Source organism: Elgaria multicarinata, chromosome 4 (assembly GCF_023053635.1).
Source record: "Elgaria multicarinata webbii isolate HBS135686 ecotype San Diego chromosome 4, rElgMul1.1.pri, whole genome shotgun sequence".
NCBI classification, from domain to species: Eukaryota; Metazoa; Chordata; class Lepidosauria; order Squamata; family Anguidae; genus Elgaria; species Elgaria multicarinata.
In genome coordinates this window covers 53446457-53463530 of record NC_086174.1, presented here as the reverse complement: position 1 = coordinate 53463530, position 17074 = coordinate 53446457, and the positions used below count along the sequence as shown (strand labels likewise).

General features: G+C 42.0%; 2 protein-coding genes across 6 annotated transcripts in view; one reads left to right on the top strand and one right to left on the bottom strand.

The window, feature by feature from the left end:
- Positions 1 to 1218: 1218 nt before the first annotated feature.
- Positions 1219 to 5225, bottom strand: DPY30 (dpy-30 histone methyltransferase complex regulatory subunit). 2 transcript variants are annotated; one of them, XM_063125635.1, is made up of 5 exons: positions 5122 to 5225; positions 4364 to 4420; positions 4204 to 4251; positions 3260 to 3402; positions 1219 to 1442 (listed from the first exon to the last, which is right to left on the bottom strand). In XM_063125635.1, exons 2-5 carry the CDS (start codon positions 4397 to 4399, stop codon positions 1370 to 1372), a joined length of 300 nt encoding a protein of 99 aa, XP_062981705.1. In that variant the 5' UTR covers positions 4400 to 4420; positions 5122 to 5225; the 3' UTR covers positions 1219 to 1369. The 2 variants fall into 2 exon arrangements, with proteins under 2 accessions (XP_062981705.1, XP_062981706.1); XM_063125636.1 differs by lacking the exon at positions 5122 to 5225 and adding an exon at positions 5043 to 5065.
- Positions 5226 to 9406: 4181 nt separating this feature from the next.
- SPAST (spastin) overlaps positions 9407 to 17074 on the top strand; it is a 38316-nt gene continuing 30648 nt past the window's right edge. For 2 of the 4 annotated variants that reach the window (XM_063124300.1, XM_063124297.1), the window contains exons 1-3: positions 9407 to 9914; positions 13058 to 13141; positions 15943 to 16026. In XM_063124300.1, coding sequence (XP_062980370.1) covers positions 9509 to 9914; positions 13058 to 13141; positions 15943 to 16026 — 574 coding nt within the window. In that variant the 5' untranslated portion in view covers positions 9407 to 9508. Of the gene's footprint in view, positions 9915 to 13054; positions 13142 to 15942; positions 16027 to 17074 lie in introns of all 4 variants that reach the window. The other 2 variants (XM_063124298.1, XM_063124296.1) reach the window with 1 other exon arrangement.

Below are 17074 nucleotides of genomic sequence, written 5' to 3'. Positions count from 1 at the left end.
ATGAAGAATGTTGACTGAACACTTCAAAAATATATATACAGATTTGAACTGTGCATATTTCTGTATAATGTTCTTATGATTTAAATAGGCCTCCCTAAGCTGCCTCCAAAGGAACAAAGCAGGATTTAGCACTTCAGCCCAATTCTGTGTGTATTTATTCTGAAACAAATCCCACAGAGTCCAATAATACGTGCTCCCAAGTAGGTGATAATATGACTTAAGCTGAATTGCCACACTGAACTCTTTGTACATATGAAGCAGCCTTATACCAGGTCGAAGTACTGCCCAGTGTTAACACTTTTAACTTGTAGCAGCTCTTGAGGATCTCAAGCAAAGGTCTTTCTTAACCTGGCTATGAGATACTTTTGAAGTGGAGAATTTTGAGACTGAACTCAGGAGAAATCTGCATGCAAAATATGTGCTTTCATCACTGAGATATGGCCTCTCCTGCAGAAGTCATCAGAGCTTGAGAAGACTGCAGTGTGATCAAACCACATTAGCGAACATTATTATTATTTATTTATATAGCACCATCAGTGTACATGCGAACAATGCTTGTATTCACCTATTAACTAAAGTGTTTGATTTAAAACATGTTTAATCTCAAGAGTGTCAACAAGATGGAACTGCTAAACCCAAATATATCAGTTTAACAGGGTCTGTGGCTAATTGCTATAGCCACACAGTAGCAATGTTTCTAAATGACCAATACATTATTATTTTTATTACCAATACACGTTAGGTCTGTATACCATGAAATCTCACTGACAATTGTAGTAAATTACCTGCAACATTCTGAAACTAAAGACTGCAGATTTTCAGACAATGCATATGTTAGACTACGCAGTGAAATAATTTACAAGTTGCAATCCACAAGGCAGTGGGTTTCTTTTTGTGACTATGTAACAGCCCTATCCCATTTTGGTAGAACGTACTAGATACCACACTAGGAGAACAATATTCTCCACTCTTCACCAGTTTTAGAATTGTGACTGTTTCCCCCCAACAAAGGATTCATTTACTCTGCTAAGTATCTTATCCCAGAACAAACCTAAGCATGTTTACTCAGAGGTAAGCACCAGTGAGTTCAACAGGGCCTTTTCTCAAGTAAGTGCATACAGGTTTGCAGCTTTTGAATGATTTGAAACTTCACTCAACTGTGAAGTTTCAAACTTTATACTGGAGGCCTTTTTGCGTAAATGCTAGTTTACAATGAGGTAACAAAAATGTAAGGTATTTTATTAAATAATTCAAAAGAAGGCTCAAGAAATGGTGCGTAAACAAGATTTTTGGTTCTGTAGGATTTGTACACCAGACAATGATTCATGTTTATTTAGCTGAGTAATCAGATGGTCCTCTTCAGATGAAATTAATTTCGGTCCTCAAACTGTGCCTTATTTTTTAACAGATAGGCTGCTAGGAATTCAATAGGATTTGGTGGTCTGAAAAGAAAAAAGAGAACAGTAACTTCTTATATAGCCATCAGATTAAAAGTCATTTTAACATCTACGTTCCTAATTCTGATAATGTAATTGAGGCAATTTCAGGACAGGAATCTGGAGTGCATAGTAGATTTTAGAAGTTGAAGAAAATACACATAATCAACGGGGGGAACTTTTCTGTCAATGGACACATCCCCTTCCATTTAAGGGCCACACACCAGCAAGGGTTGATTTGGCAGTGAGTAGAGCCATCTCCTTTTCTCTTTCTGCCATCTGCCATCATGGTCCATTCCCAGAAATTCTCTCCATACCCTTGTTGACTGTTTAGGGTCCCCCCCTCCCACATCTTCCATTTTCTCCAACTTAATATCTTTCCATTTTACTCTGCAGGACCTCATCTGGCAGCTCTTTACTCTTTGTGGTGAGAGAAGCTTCTCTACTTCAGCCATCAATCATGGAAATGCAGCATGCTCTTGGGAGGGGGAATGATCATTCTGTCTCTCCTGCCAGCTCACTCTGCTTCCATACTAGCTGTAGAGGAAGTGAAGCCCCTCCCTAGGACTCCTCTTTCCTCCACCAGCACAGAAACAATCCATTACACCTCCAACGTTCTGCTTTGTTTCTATGCTGGACATGCAGAGGAGGGGGTGAGATCAATGGGAGACGCTGCAGGTTGGATGAAAAGGTGTTGCTGGCTAGATCCAGCCCATGGGCCAGTGTTTCCCCATCCCTGTATTACTGGCAAAATTTTAAAACTTTGAAGAATGACAAATTTTTACATTTGTTCATCTGATCTCCTGTCTTATTTTAACTTGGGGAAATGTTAAATTCCTGAGGATTCATTAATCCTTTAGCCAAATTTGCCTAGTCAGCAGTAGGGTGACCATATGAAAAAGAAGAACAGGGCTTCTGTATCCTTAACGGCTGTATAAAGAAGGGAATTTCAGCAGATGTTATTCAACAGTTAAAGCTGCAGAAGCCCTGACTTCTTTTGTATCTGGTCACTCTATTATAGCTCCTGTGGAGCTTTAACTGTTGTGATGAAGATGGAATTTCACCAGGTGCAGCATGTATACATGACACCTGCTGAAATTCCTTTTTCTATACAGCTGTTAAAGATAAAGGAGCCCTGTCCTCCTTTTTATACGGTCACCCTAGTCAACAGCATAAACATTTATTTGTACATCTATAGCAGTATCTGAGCAAGAGAGATAAGAGCAGACAAAGGAAACATCAGAGCCTGTTCCAGTTGGACTGCCCCGCCCTCAGGTGATGCAAGGGAAGCAGGGCCATTCCACCATTCCTGCTGATGGTCTACCCTTCCCATCTTCTTTTTCTCTTTGTGTATCTTGTCTATCTAGATTGTAAGCCTGTGGGCAGGGAGTGGCTTTTATGTGATTGATTGTAAGCTGCTAAAGCAGCCGTTTTGGCTGAGGAAAGGGATAAAAATACTATAACAGTGCAATCTTATGAATATTTAGACAGAAAAAAGTCTTTCCTCTTTCAGCATCTCTCCAGCTAGCCATGCTGGGGTGTGCTGGGAATTGCAGGACTTTTTATTCTGTCTAAACATGCATAGGATTGCACCTTAAATCAATCAATATCTGAAGCTTGCCAGGCATGAAAAATGAGAGGAAAGTGCTTCAATTTATTTGCACAGGCATACCTTGTCTATTGTCAGTCCTCTCCTGCTACGGAATGGAATATAGGAAAGGAGAGGAAACTACTCTGAACTTCTCTAGACATATGGCTAAAAAGTGGAACGATTAGTACTCGGATGAGAATACTTGTCTGAAGGAGCCCTCATATTAGCTTACCTCTCCTTTGCAAGCACTGCAAGTCCTTGTAGCAAAATAGGTACAACTGTCTGATCCAGATAGGCACGTGTAGGTAATGACTGAAGATCCACCTTCTGCTTTGATGTTTTCTCTGCATTTGCTTTCTCATTTTCCACAATGCGCTTAAAAATGTAAACACATACTACATGAAAATAACAATCCAGTGTTTCAGTTAAAAATATGAAGTTTTGCATTTCTGAATTACATTATCCAAAAAGTGACTAAAGTTCCATGCATTTTATTTTAGTTCACTTGAGTGAAATAACTATGTTTTCCCCCAAAAGTCACACAGAATTCCAACTATCAAAGTTTACGCATTTCTACAGAGAAGTTTTATTAGTGACTGCAACTCCAAAGAAAGCCATTGCGTGGCCTGATTCTGTAAGACATAGTAAACAGTTGGGTGTTTTAGCTATGTGGGATTCAAAGTTGTATCCACAAAGTATGCACAAACATACAAAAGCGTTCCATACAGTAATGCAAGTATTAATATATACATTTCATATTCAAGGAACCACTAGTGCCACACTTTGTAAGACCAGGTCCCAATAGGCTACTCTTTTATTCCAAGTCTCTTTGGCCACAATCGTATGCATATTTAAACAGAAAAAAGTTGCAGAATTCTCAGCATTCCCCAGCCAACCATTATGCCCCCTTTTTTTCTAAACTTGCATAGGACTTCACCCATAGAAAAGCCAATGCAGAGCTCTCTTTCTTAGTACCACTATTTCAACCATTTTTTTCAAAATACATACTAAAGACTGGGTGGCCACACTATGCAAGCTATCAAAACTCATAACCTACTCAATGCCTCTTTCACTAAGTTAGTTCTATAAATGAACAATCCAAGGTTATGCTCTACAGCTGAGTGTTCAGATGTGGCTAAATTTCAACTAATAATAATTAAGGATAATCTTAGTTACCTCTACATTCTCTGTCAGACCATATTCTGCATGAGGATTTTCTGGAACCTGTAAAATACCACACAATGGTAAAATGAAAATTAATGAATAATTATTTTTAAGAACTAGATGCATTAAAGAAGGTAATGTTGGATAGGTTATTTTTGTTTGTTTGCCTTACCTGTGGCTGGCCCTCCATAATCTGTTCTGTGTCCATGATCTGCAAGAGTTATCAAATCTTGTGGGAGAAAACAACATACACACAAGGTTGTTGATTACACTGCAGTAAATATTAAAAGTCAATACTGCAATATGGTTGGTGGAGTTGTTATGAACACATCCAAGTGTGTTTCTGTATGGGTCCAGATTTTCTTGTCAGAGATTTTTCTCACCTATACTTTCCTACAACCCCCTGGAACATTCTTTAAGAACACAATCAAGTAGCTTAACTTCTAAGAATTGCCTATTCTGCTATCAGATTTACCTGGGAAAAGAGCCAGGAAAACTGCTGCGGGCGGTGATGGAGAAATCAGGATCGACTACACCTATTGCTGCACAAGTGACCTATCTACCTTTACACAAAAGCAAGCCCCATTAATCCCAATGGGCCTTAATCCCAGATAGGCGTACACGGGACTGCAGCTTTGCCTGTATGCCCTAAGAAACGCTCGATCCATACTACACTGCGACCGAGAAGCAAGCCAAACAGCCCGCGTGAAACCTGGCGGCTCGCCTGCCGTGCTTTAAGGAGCCTCGCTATCAACCGACCCTACCAGCCTAACGGAAGCGGCGGCGGCGGCCACATTTAGGCACGACTGGAAGGGGAAGGCGCGAGAGGACGGGAGCCCAAGCAGATATACCGAGGCGTTGAGGGAACAGAAGGGCCCGGGACATCCCCAGTGTGGGGTTTCCAAGCGAGGGATGGGCGGGCTCTCTCACCTCCGCTTAGTTAAGGAGCCTTAGTTCGAAGGCAAAACCAGCAAGAACGGAGCCGTCGCGGAGCAACCAACGAAACAACTGTCGATACGAGTCGTAAACGGGGGCGTCGTGCCGTAAAGAAGAGAGAGAGAAATGTCGCACTTCACCCGCCGTAGTGACTCAGCCTCTAGTGCGCCTGCGTAATAATCGGAGCCTTTCGCTTCCCCGAGAGAGGGGGGTGGGACTTCGGTGCCGTTAAAGACGCCCTTTCGCGGGTATCCCGACTCTTTTCTCTCTCTCTCTCGCGGATGCTTTTAGCGCTGTAAAATTTAAAGGGGACGGGTCGTGTAGTCATCCTTAGCAGAGGAATCCTAAAGGAGTCCTGCCAGAGCAGAATAGGCCTGGCTTTCATAGCCAACAATAAAGAAGCCGGATTCCTAAGCAGGCTTGGACACTAGTTAGAACCGCTTCAGTGGGAACTTCTGAGCTCTGATTCACTTCCTTCGACAGACTCCTTTAATTTTGAAGGACTTGAGCTGAGTGTCAAAACTAGCTCTGTACAGATCCTGATTTCCTGAAAGATCTATGCAGATCCAACTTTTTCCTTTACAAAGGAAATTGTTTGATCTGGACTGAATTAATGAGTGAAGCATCATATTTAGACAAGTTTTAGCTTTCTGGTGTCACTTGTATTTATTTAGGGTGCAATCGTAAGTACATTTAGACCGGAAAAAAGCCTACAATGCCCTGCATTTCCCAGCCGGTAGGGCTGATTGGGGAATGCTGGAAATTACAAAGCTCTTTTTCTGTCTAAACATTCATAGGATTGCACCCTTAATTATTTTGTGGATTCATACCAGTCAGCATGGCCAATAGATGATGAAAATTGTGGTTCAACATCTGGGGGCCACATGTTCTCCACCCCCTGGTTTATACCTTGCCTTTCAAGCCAATGATTCTAAAGGCAGCTTACAAATGGTTGTAATAATACAGCCCCCAAGTCAGCAACTCTTAGTCCTTTCCTGGCTGATGGATGGGGCCAAAGAGTGCTTCCCTTCCCTTCTGCAATAGGAGCTGAGTGTTCTTTCTAGTGGGGGGAAGCATAGCTCCCTGCAGCTGCTCCTCAGACCGATGGCTTGGGCCACCCTGTTGGTCGTATCTGTCACTCTATGCTGCTTACAGTGGGAAGGCCCAATATACCCATCTCTGACAGCAGATGGACATTGACATAATTCCATTGGAGAGAGTAAGCAGCCATTCCCATTTCCTGTTGCTACCTCCCCTATATTGGGAAATCAGAGAAACATGACTATTGTCCCAGAGAGCACAGTCTCATCCCTTAGCATTTACCAACTGGACAGATGGAAGAAGTTAGGATGCTGGGATGCAATATAAACAGCACAATCCTATACATACCTATTCAAAAGTAAGTCCCATTGTGTTCATTGGGCTAGGGTCAGCCCTACCATTAGGCAGCGTAAGGCAACCGCCTCAAGCAGCAGGTACTGGGGAGCAGCTTGGCTGTACCCCTCTCTTCAAAGGCAGGACTATGTAGGCCACACAGCCTGTTCTCTCCCCCACCCCCACCCCAAACAAGTCTGTTGCCCTAAGGTATGATGGAGGACACTATCCCATCATCCATGTGAAGTAAGAGTCAACCAATTGGCTTCTGTATAAGGAATGGGGGCATCTTGTCCTTTGCCTTAGGCAGCAAAATGTCTTACTACTAGAAAATGGAATATAGGATTGCAGCCTATCCTGCAGTTGCAAGAAGGATTGCAGGGATGCTCATTGTTCTGGAAGTTTATCAATAATGTGTGTGTGTGTGTGTGTGTGTGTACACCAATTTGAGTGAAAAAGTGAAGTTTGCCTCCAGTTTTAGTCAAGAAAAAATGGTGTCTTACTTAGTAAACGTTGGAGAAACACAGTCCTAGCCTGGGGTCTTTTGTGAGTACTTGTTCCTGCCTATAGTTTGCCCCATAGGATGGACCACCTTTCCTTTTTAACATTGACTGCTCTTTCTTGGCAGCACATTATACAGGCCGACAGGCTGTGGAGTGGAATCTTTTACACTTCTTCTCTTCGATATGCTTCTCATTTGTGACATGAAAATTAAACAGAGCATCCTAAGAAGCAGCTTTCATATAAACAACTTACAGCCTCGTCTCATACATTATGGCACTCCTGAGTCCACTGAAATCAATAAGTTCAGTGATGCCTAATTATGCATAGGATTGCATTCTAAGGCTGCAATCCTGTACATAAAGGTGAGAATAAGTTCCACTGAAAACAGTGAGGCTTACATCGGAGTACACACACATAATGATTGCACTCAACATTTCCTATTCATTTGATAGATTGCTTTGTATTTTGTAAACCATGTTCAAATTCTTTGAAATTATATTGAGAAGAGATGGTGAGATTGTTTGCTGTGAAGATAAACAAAGGTAACATTGGAGTACAGAATAAGGCTTCCAAATAGTTCTTATTTCTTCCAAAACATTACAGTGTAAAATATGTTTCTTAATGTTATTCTTCACACTTCCTTAGAGCATAATTGATGCCCCTTATTGCAAACAACCTTGGTTTTATTTTTGATTTGATTTTGAAATGATGATATGGAGCCAAAATTTCTATGAATGCACATCAATTTTCAGGGATTTGTTAATATTTTGTTTCAAATCATTTTTCTAGCAACAATTAATAGTGAACATGCTCTTTTAAAAATATTTTTTCAGATCAAGCTTCTCCTTAAAGCATTTCCAATGTAGTGTATTCATAGTTTCTATGATGTTTACTTCCTGGAAGCAGCTGAGATATACAAGTCTCATATATATTTAATGAACAGGGTTATTAATGGATAGATTCTGGCTATATCAAATTTCAGAGGGATGTCCTATATTAGTCTATAATAGCAAAACCAACAAAGAGTTTTGTGGCACCTTGACAAAAGAAGGAGCAATCCTATGCTCCCCTAAGACACTGTCTGAGGGGCTATAGGATAGTTGGGATTCTCTCCTCCGAGGTTGGAGGCAGTGCTCTGACCTCAGAAAGGGAATCAGAGATACAAACCCCCCTCCATCCAGTGCAGAAAGAACCACACCAGCGGCCCTTGGATGCTAAAAAATCAACCTTGGAGAGAGGGAAAAGGGGGCATTCCGGTGGGTAGGGAGGGCAAGAAAACGGAGAGGATAGGAACTATCCTGAATCTCTTCCAGCCTCCTTCCCTCCCCTTCTGAAGCACTCTTGCTAGATAAGTGAAAAAGCCCATCTAGCAAAAAAAACCCCAGAGACCAGAGGACAGACAGTACATCTCCCACTCTGCTGGCTTTAGCCTCGCAGGGCACTAGATACATAGGATTGCACCCTAACAGGCATAAACTTCATAGATTATAGCGATCAGATGCAAGCCATGGATCCTTGTTTGTTATAAAATATATTACACCCGGGCATAAAGAAGAAAAAGGAAACAGTGGGGCCAAAAGGCCATAAAATGTAGGAGGCACAATCTGTAAATTCCCTATACAAAGCCCAAACGTATACCAAATAGGTACAGTAGTCATTCTCTACAGTAAAAATGGTAAATAATGCAATCTTGCTGGTCTGGAGTACCATTTTCTTGATGAAAAGCAGGGTCCAAATTGAATGAATAATAAATGAATAATGCTTCCTAGGAGAAAAACCCCTGGACTCAATTAAGCCCTAAATTTATGTGTTTGTTCCTAGAATATAAGTATCTCGTTTAAACGAAGGAGGAGAAAAACCCAAGAAGCCTGATGATCAGTACTGTCCTAAACAAGTTACCCTGACTTCAATCCGATTTAGTTTTCATATACCATTCGTGGCATGAGTCAAGCAGCTGGAACGATTGAGGGAAGCTGCTGAGCAAGCGTCTTTCTAGGCCTGATGCTCTGACAGGTGACGGAGAGAAGAAGAAAGAAATCCTGACTCCCATTACGCAATGCGTTTCTACTGACTACATTTCCCAGAATGCAACTCTTCCATAAAAAGGGGGGAGTATGGGCGAGTGGGAGAAAAAGGCTCCCTAGCGCAGTCCTTCTGCTGCCAATCCACGCCCCCGTTAATAGTGTGAAGGGAAGCATTGCTTAATGGGATTGGTAGTTTTCGGGTCGCCTCGCCCTCTTTTCCTACTGCCTGTTGGGTCGGCCACGCCCCCTATTGTCGCTTCAGTCATTCGCGCAGGCGCAAATTAACAATAGCGCTCCAGTGGGCGAAAGGCCGTTACGGTGGTCCTTATTCAGCAAGGCTCACTGCGCCGGGATCCTCGTACGCGGGCGCGCGTGTGATTGCGGAGCTGAGCGAAAGGGGCGTAGCCTGTGCTATGGCAGGCCGGCGCGGGTGGTTGTTGTCAGTCCCTGGCAGCGGGTTATGGCGACGGCGGTAGTGAATGAATTCTCCGGGCGGGAGAGGGAAGAAAAAGGGCTTCGCCGCCTCCAGCTCCCCGACCCGGGCCGTCGGGGCCTCCCCTTCGCCCTCGTCCGCGGCCGGGCCAGCTCCATCCGTCCAGCATCACCAGCAGGCGGCGGTGGCTTCTCCTCACAAGCGGAACCTCTACTACTTCTCCTACCCGCTCTTCGCCGTCTTCGCGCTGCTCCGTTTCCTGGCCTTCCAGCTCGGGCTGCTCTTTGCCTGGCTCTGCGAGCGACTCTCCCGCGGCAGGGCGCTCATGGCAGCCGCCAAAGGCACCAGCAAGGCCGGGCCCGCCGGGGATGCTCCGGAGAAGGTGCGAGCCTGCCACAAGCGCGCCTTCGAGTGCATCTCTACGGCGCTGCGCATCGACGAAGATGAGACGGGTGAGGCTGCGGGAGGCACAAGGCGGGCGGCTCCGAGGAGGAGGAAGGCGAAGGGATAGCTCGAGAGACCCGGCGGGGGGGGGGGGGAAGGGGTGCGGAAACAGCGAGCAAGGTTCAGGGTGGGGTGGGGATTAGGTGAAGAAGCCTGAGGGTGGTGCATCCAGTGTTAGTTCCACTTAGACAACAACCATGGGAATGACTTGGACTTAAGTTAGACCAACGTTGGTCGCAACCCTCAGTAACCGCTTGTCAGCTCATAATGTAGGCTCGGTATTCTCGAATTCGTGTTAACCACATTTTAAACAGTGACGGGTCAAGACTGGAACTGAACAAGCCGTCCCCGTTATTAGCCCCTCACACCTGGCCTTAATCCCATAATGCGGATGCGCTACTTAAGTCGCTCATTTGTATTCGCAATGCAGGTGGTTGAAGAGCGAAGCGTGGGTTTTCGGTTCCTCCTTTCAGTCAATGTTCTTTTTAATTTGTGTTAGCGTAGGGTGTGCAGGCTGCGTTTTCAATCATCTGTTAGTTGGATATGAGCAAATAACGGTTGCTATTATGCAGTACTAGAATAGGGGGAATGTAGGAGGGTTTATTGCCCCAGAGAGACAAGAGTGGTGGAGGTGTTTTCACACTATAAGCGGAACCCAAGTGTTCATACGTGTGAAGGGTGTTGACATGAAGCACTGTGGGCGGAGTCCATTTGAAGGAGGCTTTGCTGAGGATCTGAAAGAGACTTTGTGCTACTGGGTTAGTCTCTTTGTTCTCCGGGTTCAGCTTGTACTTCTGGGGTTTCACCATATAATCCCCCTGCTTTCTTTCCTTATCCTCGCTATACTGCATGTCAAACTCAAGTTTCTAAGGTGTTAGAGCAGTGGTTCTCAACCTTCCTAATGCCACGACCCTTTAATACAGTTCCTCATGTTCTGGTGACCCCCAACCATAAAATTATTTTCGTTCTTCTCTACACGATCCATTGTCATGGGATGGTTTGCTAATGAAAATAATACATAACAATAGCTTTAATAATACAAAAGATGATACATGACATAGTTCAGTCAATACAGTTTCCTAAGACCATCGGAAATATGTGTTTTCCGATGGTCTTAGGCGACCCCTGTGAAAGGGTCATTCGACCCCCAAAGGGGTCCTGACCCACAGGTTGAGAACCGCTGTGTTAGAGTATTTCCATGGCTGGTAATGTGGAGGAGAAAAAACAATACCTGTAGAATATGGAGGCAAGCTGTCCAGAATGGCATTTTGTTTGTTACTGTTGGACAGGTATAGTCACTTAAGTAGGAGTTTCTAGTTTTATGAGAGACTATGTGAATCATGTTCAGAATTACAGGCTGTGACTTGTGCTGTCAACTTACAAAGGAATAATTTAATATTTGCTAACAGTGATGCTCTGGGCTAAAGATAAATAATTGATAAAAGCTTTTTTAAAAAAAACAACAACCCAAACTTGCTATCTAAAATCTAGGTTAACTTAAATGTCTTCAGCCAAAAGCAACTCCACAGTGTAAATGTGTTGCAGAGGAGATAATTTTTTTTTTTTAAAAAAAATCAGATTTTACTTTAAATCAGATTTATACGGAGTCAGACCATTGGTTGATTCTAGCCCTATATGGCCTTGTACTCTGATTGGAAGTGGTTCTCCAAGCATAGGTCTTTCGCAAATTTTACCTAAGATTCTTTTTTCTGGTGATGCCAAGGTTTTTACATCCTTTTACTTATACACTACAATCAAACAGTAATTCATTGTTGCTTAGGCTAAACATATGAAAGATATTTTGTTCTGCTGTGGTACCATAGTTGTGTGCCATTTCCTGTTTACTCTGGAGCATCATAATTGTCCCAGTTAGGTATAAATATACATTTTTATTTTTATCCTGCCCTTCCTCCAATGGTCTCAGGACAGTCTTATAGTTCTCTCCCTTGTCTGTTCCATCTTTACAACAACCCTGAGAGGTAGGTTAGGCTGAGAGACTGTGGCTGGGTGAGTGGGATTTGAACCTGAGTATTCCAACTCTAGTACAGCACTCTAACACAGTGTCCCCCACCCTGATGCCCTGCATATATATTGGAATTAGCTTCCAGGATTCCTGATTATTGACCAGCTGACCAGTGGCAGTTGAAGTCTAGAACATTTGGAGGGCACCAAGTTGGGGAAGACTGCTCTAACATGTTGGCACAGGATACAGTTATCTTTCTCTTATGAAGAATCTTTTAATGCAATTTGCATAGTTCAGCATCTTGATTGCTTGGAAGGCATTCTCAGTACTTGCTAATTACCTTGCTTAGCTGTGGTTTTCTCCCTTTATCTTGTGGATTGACTTGCTTGAGCCATTTGGAGATATTCACTTTCCTGCTACTTTTCAATGGTATACCTGATTTAAATTTGTGGCCCATGGTAATCTAGCCTTCTATTCCTGTGTGGAACTGAAGCAGGCAGCCTTTGGTCCCTTCTGACTTGCATTCGGTTATTTCCGGGTGCTAATCTCTTCGTGTTTATCTGAATTAATTAAAAAGAAGCCAGTGTGGATACATTGGCTCCTCACATCCTCTTAAATTCTATTCCCCCCCTATCTAAATACTTCTATAGTATATGAATGTAGCCAGAATAGTGTTATGTGAGAGTGTAATTCCTGAATCTGAGAGTCATCAGTTGCAGTGTTGCACCAGTATTGAACTTGTTAGATGCTCTTAGGCAATTCACTATCTCTGTCTCAACTGTCTGTGTCTCAGGATACTATCTGCGTCTCAGGATACTATGGAGCTCTCTTGCAGGCTGCTATGCTGAGATAATGTGTATGAAGCATATGCAGCACTCAAAGGCACTATATAAAAGTGCTGTATGTATTTCTTGAAGTCTTCCAAGAATATTTCCATGCAAATATTTTGTGATTATGCTGTTTGTTGAACAAATTTTAATACTGGGGAAATTTTGATGATTCTTTTGATTAAATTGAGTGATAAGAAGGTACCTTTTCGTTGTAAAGGTAGCTGGGAGTGTTGTTTGACTAGATCTTTCAAATTTTGTATACTGTAGCACAGTTAAGCAGGCACTATGTAGTATTTGTTGTTGTTATTACTTGCTTCTTCAAAATGAAAAAGAATGCAATCAACTTTTTTCTCAGCAGGACAAAAGGAACAAGCTGTTGAATGGTACACAAAGGGGATTGAAGAACTAGAGAAAGGAATAGCTGTGCTAGTTACCGGTCAAGGTAAGCTGCTGTGTGGTGTATGTGAAATTGAGAATAATTTGAACATTTTGAGTAAAAAAAAAAACAGGAAGGGGGTACTGAAACAATTCAGAAAAAAAATCTAGTATACTTTTTGGGGTAGAATGAAAAAAAAGCAAGCCATATTGCCATGTTCTTGGCTAAGTAAAGTTTCCTTGAGGTTACTCGCTGTCCACTTTGTATTTGACAACAGAATTGCCAGCTGATAGGACAAAAAAATGCTGGCTTCCTCTTATGTCTATACTGATGGTGTGATGTGCAGAAATTAGCATGTGAATCTGTGTATAACATGGAAATAAACTTTATCCCAGTCCAATGCCTACACAGTAAGCTATTGTTAAAGGCACAGCTACACTAACAAGTTGAAAAGATAAAAAACCTAGTAGTAATTTGTTTACTTTGTGTTTAATATTTGGCTGTAATTTAAATTATACTGGATTAATTCTTATTCAGGCAGGTAAAAGATTGAATATCTGACTGGTACACTGGGTCCTAAACTGATCCTGATTCTGTTCCTGTTGAATGATGATGCTTTGCAAAGTGGGGTGGAACAAATCTGATTGTCTAGGCATCAATCTTAAAGCAGTGTTAAACCCAGTTTGGACAACCATAAACCATAATTTAGAATCTAAATGCTCTATCTAAATTTTAGATTATCATGATTGTAGCATTAGGTTTTAAGAACTATTTGGAATGCTTAGAGATGGCTGCACTTTGTACTGCCTAAAGCACTGCAGTCCTCATCACCACAAATACAGTCTATTCATAAGGAAACTTACTTTGTTAATAAAAGTACTCTGCGTGTATTGGCCTTAATTCTGAAGCTCAAATAAGTTTCAATATGAACTAAAGCATGGGAGAACTATTCTGCAGTGTCCAGGTATACTTTCCCACTATCTCCATGTTCAGAGGAGGGCAACCAGGATGATCAGGGGTCTGGAAACAAAGCCCTATAAGGAGAGACTGAAACTACTGAGCATGTTTAGCCTGGAGAAGAAAAGATTGAGGGGAGACATGATAGCACTCTACAAATACTTGAAAGGTTGTCACACAGAGGAGGGCCAGGATCTCTTCTCAATCCTCCCAGAGTGCAGGACACGGAATAATGGGCTGAAATTACAGGAAGCCAGATTTCGGCTGGACATCAGGAAAAACTTCCTGACTGTTAGAGCAGTACGACAATGGAATCAGTTACCTAGGGAGGTTGTGGGCTCTCCCACACTAGAGGCATTCAAGAGTCAGCTGGACAGCCATCTGTCATGTATGCTTTAGGGTGGATTCCTGCACTGAGCAGGGGGTTGGACTCGATGGCCTTATAGGCCCCTTCCAACTCTACTATTCTATGATTCCACCTGTTCTTCATCTTGTCTTTTGCATCTTAGCTCTTCAAAAAAGCAGAATGCAGAAGACTAGGAAAATGCAGAATGAATAAAAATTCTCCTGGATACTGTATTTATGTGTTTGTGGTTCATTTGTAGTTGAGGATTGTTAGTGTACTCTCCAGCAGTTCTTTTTAGTTGAATACTGATTTTGAATGGATAACATGGATCCAGTGCCAGCTCTGTATTTTTAATGGCCCTTGGGCAAGGCATCTTCAGTTGGGCCCCTTCCTCAGTGAGTCTGTCTTCTCACCATCATTGTCACTAACTATAATTCTCCTCATCTTTTTCATTATTGTTACCACTTGCTTGCTTGACAGGCAGAGAGCCAGTGAGCAAGTAGGGAGTGGAATCTATTGCTCCTCCTTTTCGCCACCATCATTGTCCGGGCCAGAGTGAAAGACAGGTGAACAAGCAAGTTTCAATGGTAAAGAGGAGGAGCAACTCCATGGGGAAGTTGTTGATGGGCCCCTACTTGGGTGCGTGCCCTTGGCAGGTGCCCAACCATGCCCACCCTTGATGCTGGCCCTGCATGGTTCTCTATATTTTAGTTTATTTATGGTTGTGATTCCAGTGAGTTTTTCTGATTATGGTTCATGTTTTTTGTTTTGTTTTTTGGAGGGCAGGGCTGGAATTTTTGGCTCTAGTTCATTTAGACTCCCTCGTGTTAACATTTTTGTCTTTGCTCTTAAAAGCAAGAACAAATTTTCAAATATATGTTTAGTTTTGATGCCAGAAGGCATGGGATTTATACTAAATTAACAAAGCCAATATATTAAAATTGTAATGTGCATGTGAGGTGGCTAATGATTAGCATTCGTTAATATCTTACTACAATTTTTAATCAAAGACTCTTGGGGCCAAATATAAGCTCTTTGAAGTAACATTGATTTCTACAAGGGAGAATTAAGCACATTCTTTACTGTCTTCATTGAAATCAATAGTACTTCAAAGTACTTATCTTTGCTGGGATCTTGCGATTGGTTTATAAATCTCTAACAGCAGATACATAATTTTTCATAAAAAGCTTTAATGCTGTTACAAGTTCCATGTGAGCATTTTGAAACGTTAAGAGGGAATAGAAAGTATATCTAGGTAACAAACTAATTATGCATATAGCAAAGAAACATAACTGGTTTGTACATGCTCTCTTATTACTGTGTTCATCTGCATTCCTGGCTCATATGTGCAACCATCCCTACAGAGAGAAGAACATGTGTCGTCTTGTAATGATAGGTAACCATGCAGAGCATCATGGAATCTTTGTGTTACGTCACTCAGTTGTAGATGCATTTATGTTTTAAGTCAGTTCTAATTTTTAAATTTACTTCTAATTGTTTTGTTAGAGTATAGGACAGAAATTGCTGTTGTAATTGTGTCTGAATATTTAACTTTCTCTTTAAGGAGATCATTATGAACGAGCTCGCCGTCTCCAGTCTAAAATGATGACAAATTTGGCAATGGCCAAGGACCGCTTGCAGCTGTTAGGTATTACTTAATATTATTTTAGAAAACTGTAGAAATTATAGTTACACAATGCATATATTTAAAAATATTTTTTATTAATGATGGAGAAAAAACTACAATTTGAGAGCCTTCTGAATTTTTACTTTTTGAGAAAGAGGATCTCTGTATTAGATTTTAACTACTCAGAGCCTGACACAGATAGTTTAAAAGGGATGTGGGAAAAACTAGACTATAGCCTGCAAAAATCAGGTACTAGAAATGTAGAATGACACTGCTAGAGCCAAATCAGCTCTTTAAAAAGTTTAAGAGAATTGATATAGCTTATATAAATGTACTTCGGGCACAATCATATGCATGTTTAGACTGGAAAAAGTATCGCTGCCACCCCCAAGCCATCATGACTGTCTGGGGGATGCTGGGAATTGTATGACATTTTCTGTCTAAATATGCGTACATTTGTGACCTTTGGAGGACCAGCATAAGATGGAAATTTAGCAATGGAATAGGCATAGAAGAGCCTTCAATGGAAGTTAGAGCAAAATAAATTAAATAAAATGCAAACTATAAATCAGATACATTGACAAAGTGGTAAATTGTTGAATCAGTCTGATTATTTGGAGTCCTAATTCAAAACTGTAGATCTTTCTAAAATACACCTTGAGATGGACAGTTTGTTCATAATTGATACTAGCTTTAGAAGTGTCAAAAGCTACGATGAACATCAATGGCAATCCTTTAAGCCCAGGGTCAGGAGCTACTGTGTCACCAGAAGCTGGATTGCCCCTGAGGAAGTCCCTTGCATGCTATATGCTTACTCTGGGTGGGGTCATGGCCCAAAGTGGGTGGGGATACTGCCAATATTCAAGGTACTGAGTCTGTGCCTTGAGTTGCTGTCTTCATGCTTTGCCCACCCCACACCTTCACCAATTGCAGAAGATGTAGGGCAAATGAAGCTCTGACTGAGTCTGCTCCTCTGGGTCTAGGTTCAGTTAGAGCTAGCTTCACCCGCCCTGTGCCTTTCCGCATTGGACGCAGAAGAGGTGAACACTGAATGGCTCAGTCTTCTCGG

Excerpts from the sequence above, each read along its gene's own strand:
- DPY30 (XM_063125635.1), bottom strand. The coding sequence starts at position 4,399 with ATGGACACAGAACAGATTATGGAGGGCCAGCCACAG. Across the intron at positions 4,252-4,363 it reads TTATGGAGGGCCAGCCACAG|GTTCCAGAAAATCCTCATGC; the intron begins GTAAGGCAAACA and ends GGTATTTTACAG. Across the intron at positions 1,443-3,259 it reads GCAGTGCTTGCAAAGGAGAG|ACCACCAAATCCTATTGAAT; the intron begins GTAAGCTAATAT and ends TTTTCTTTTCAG.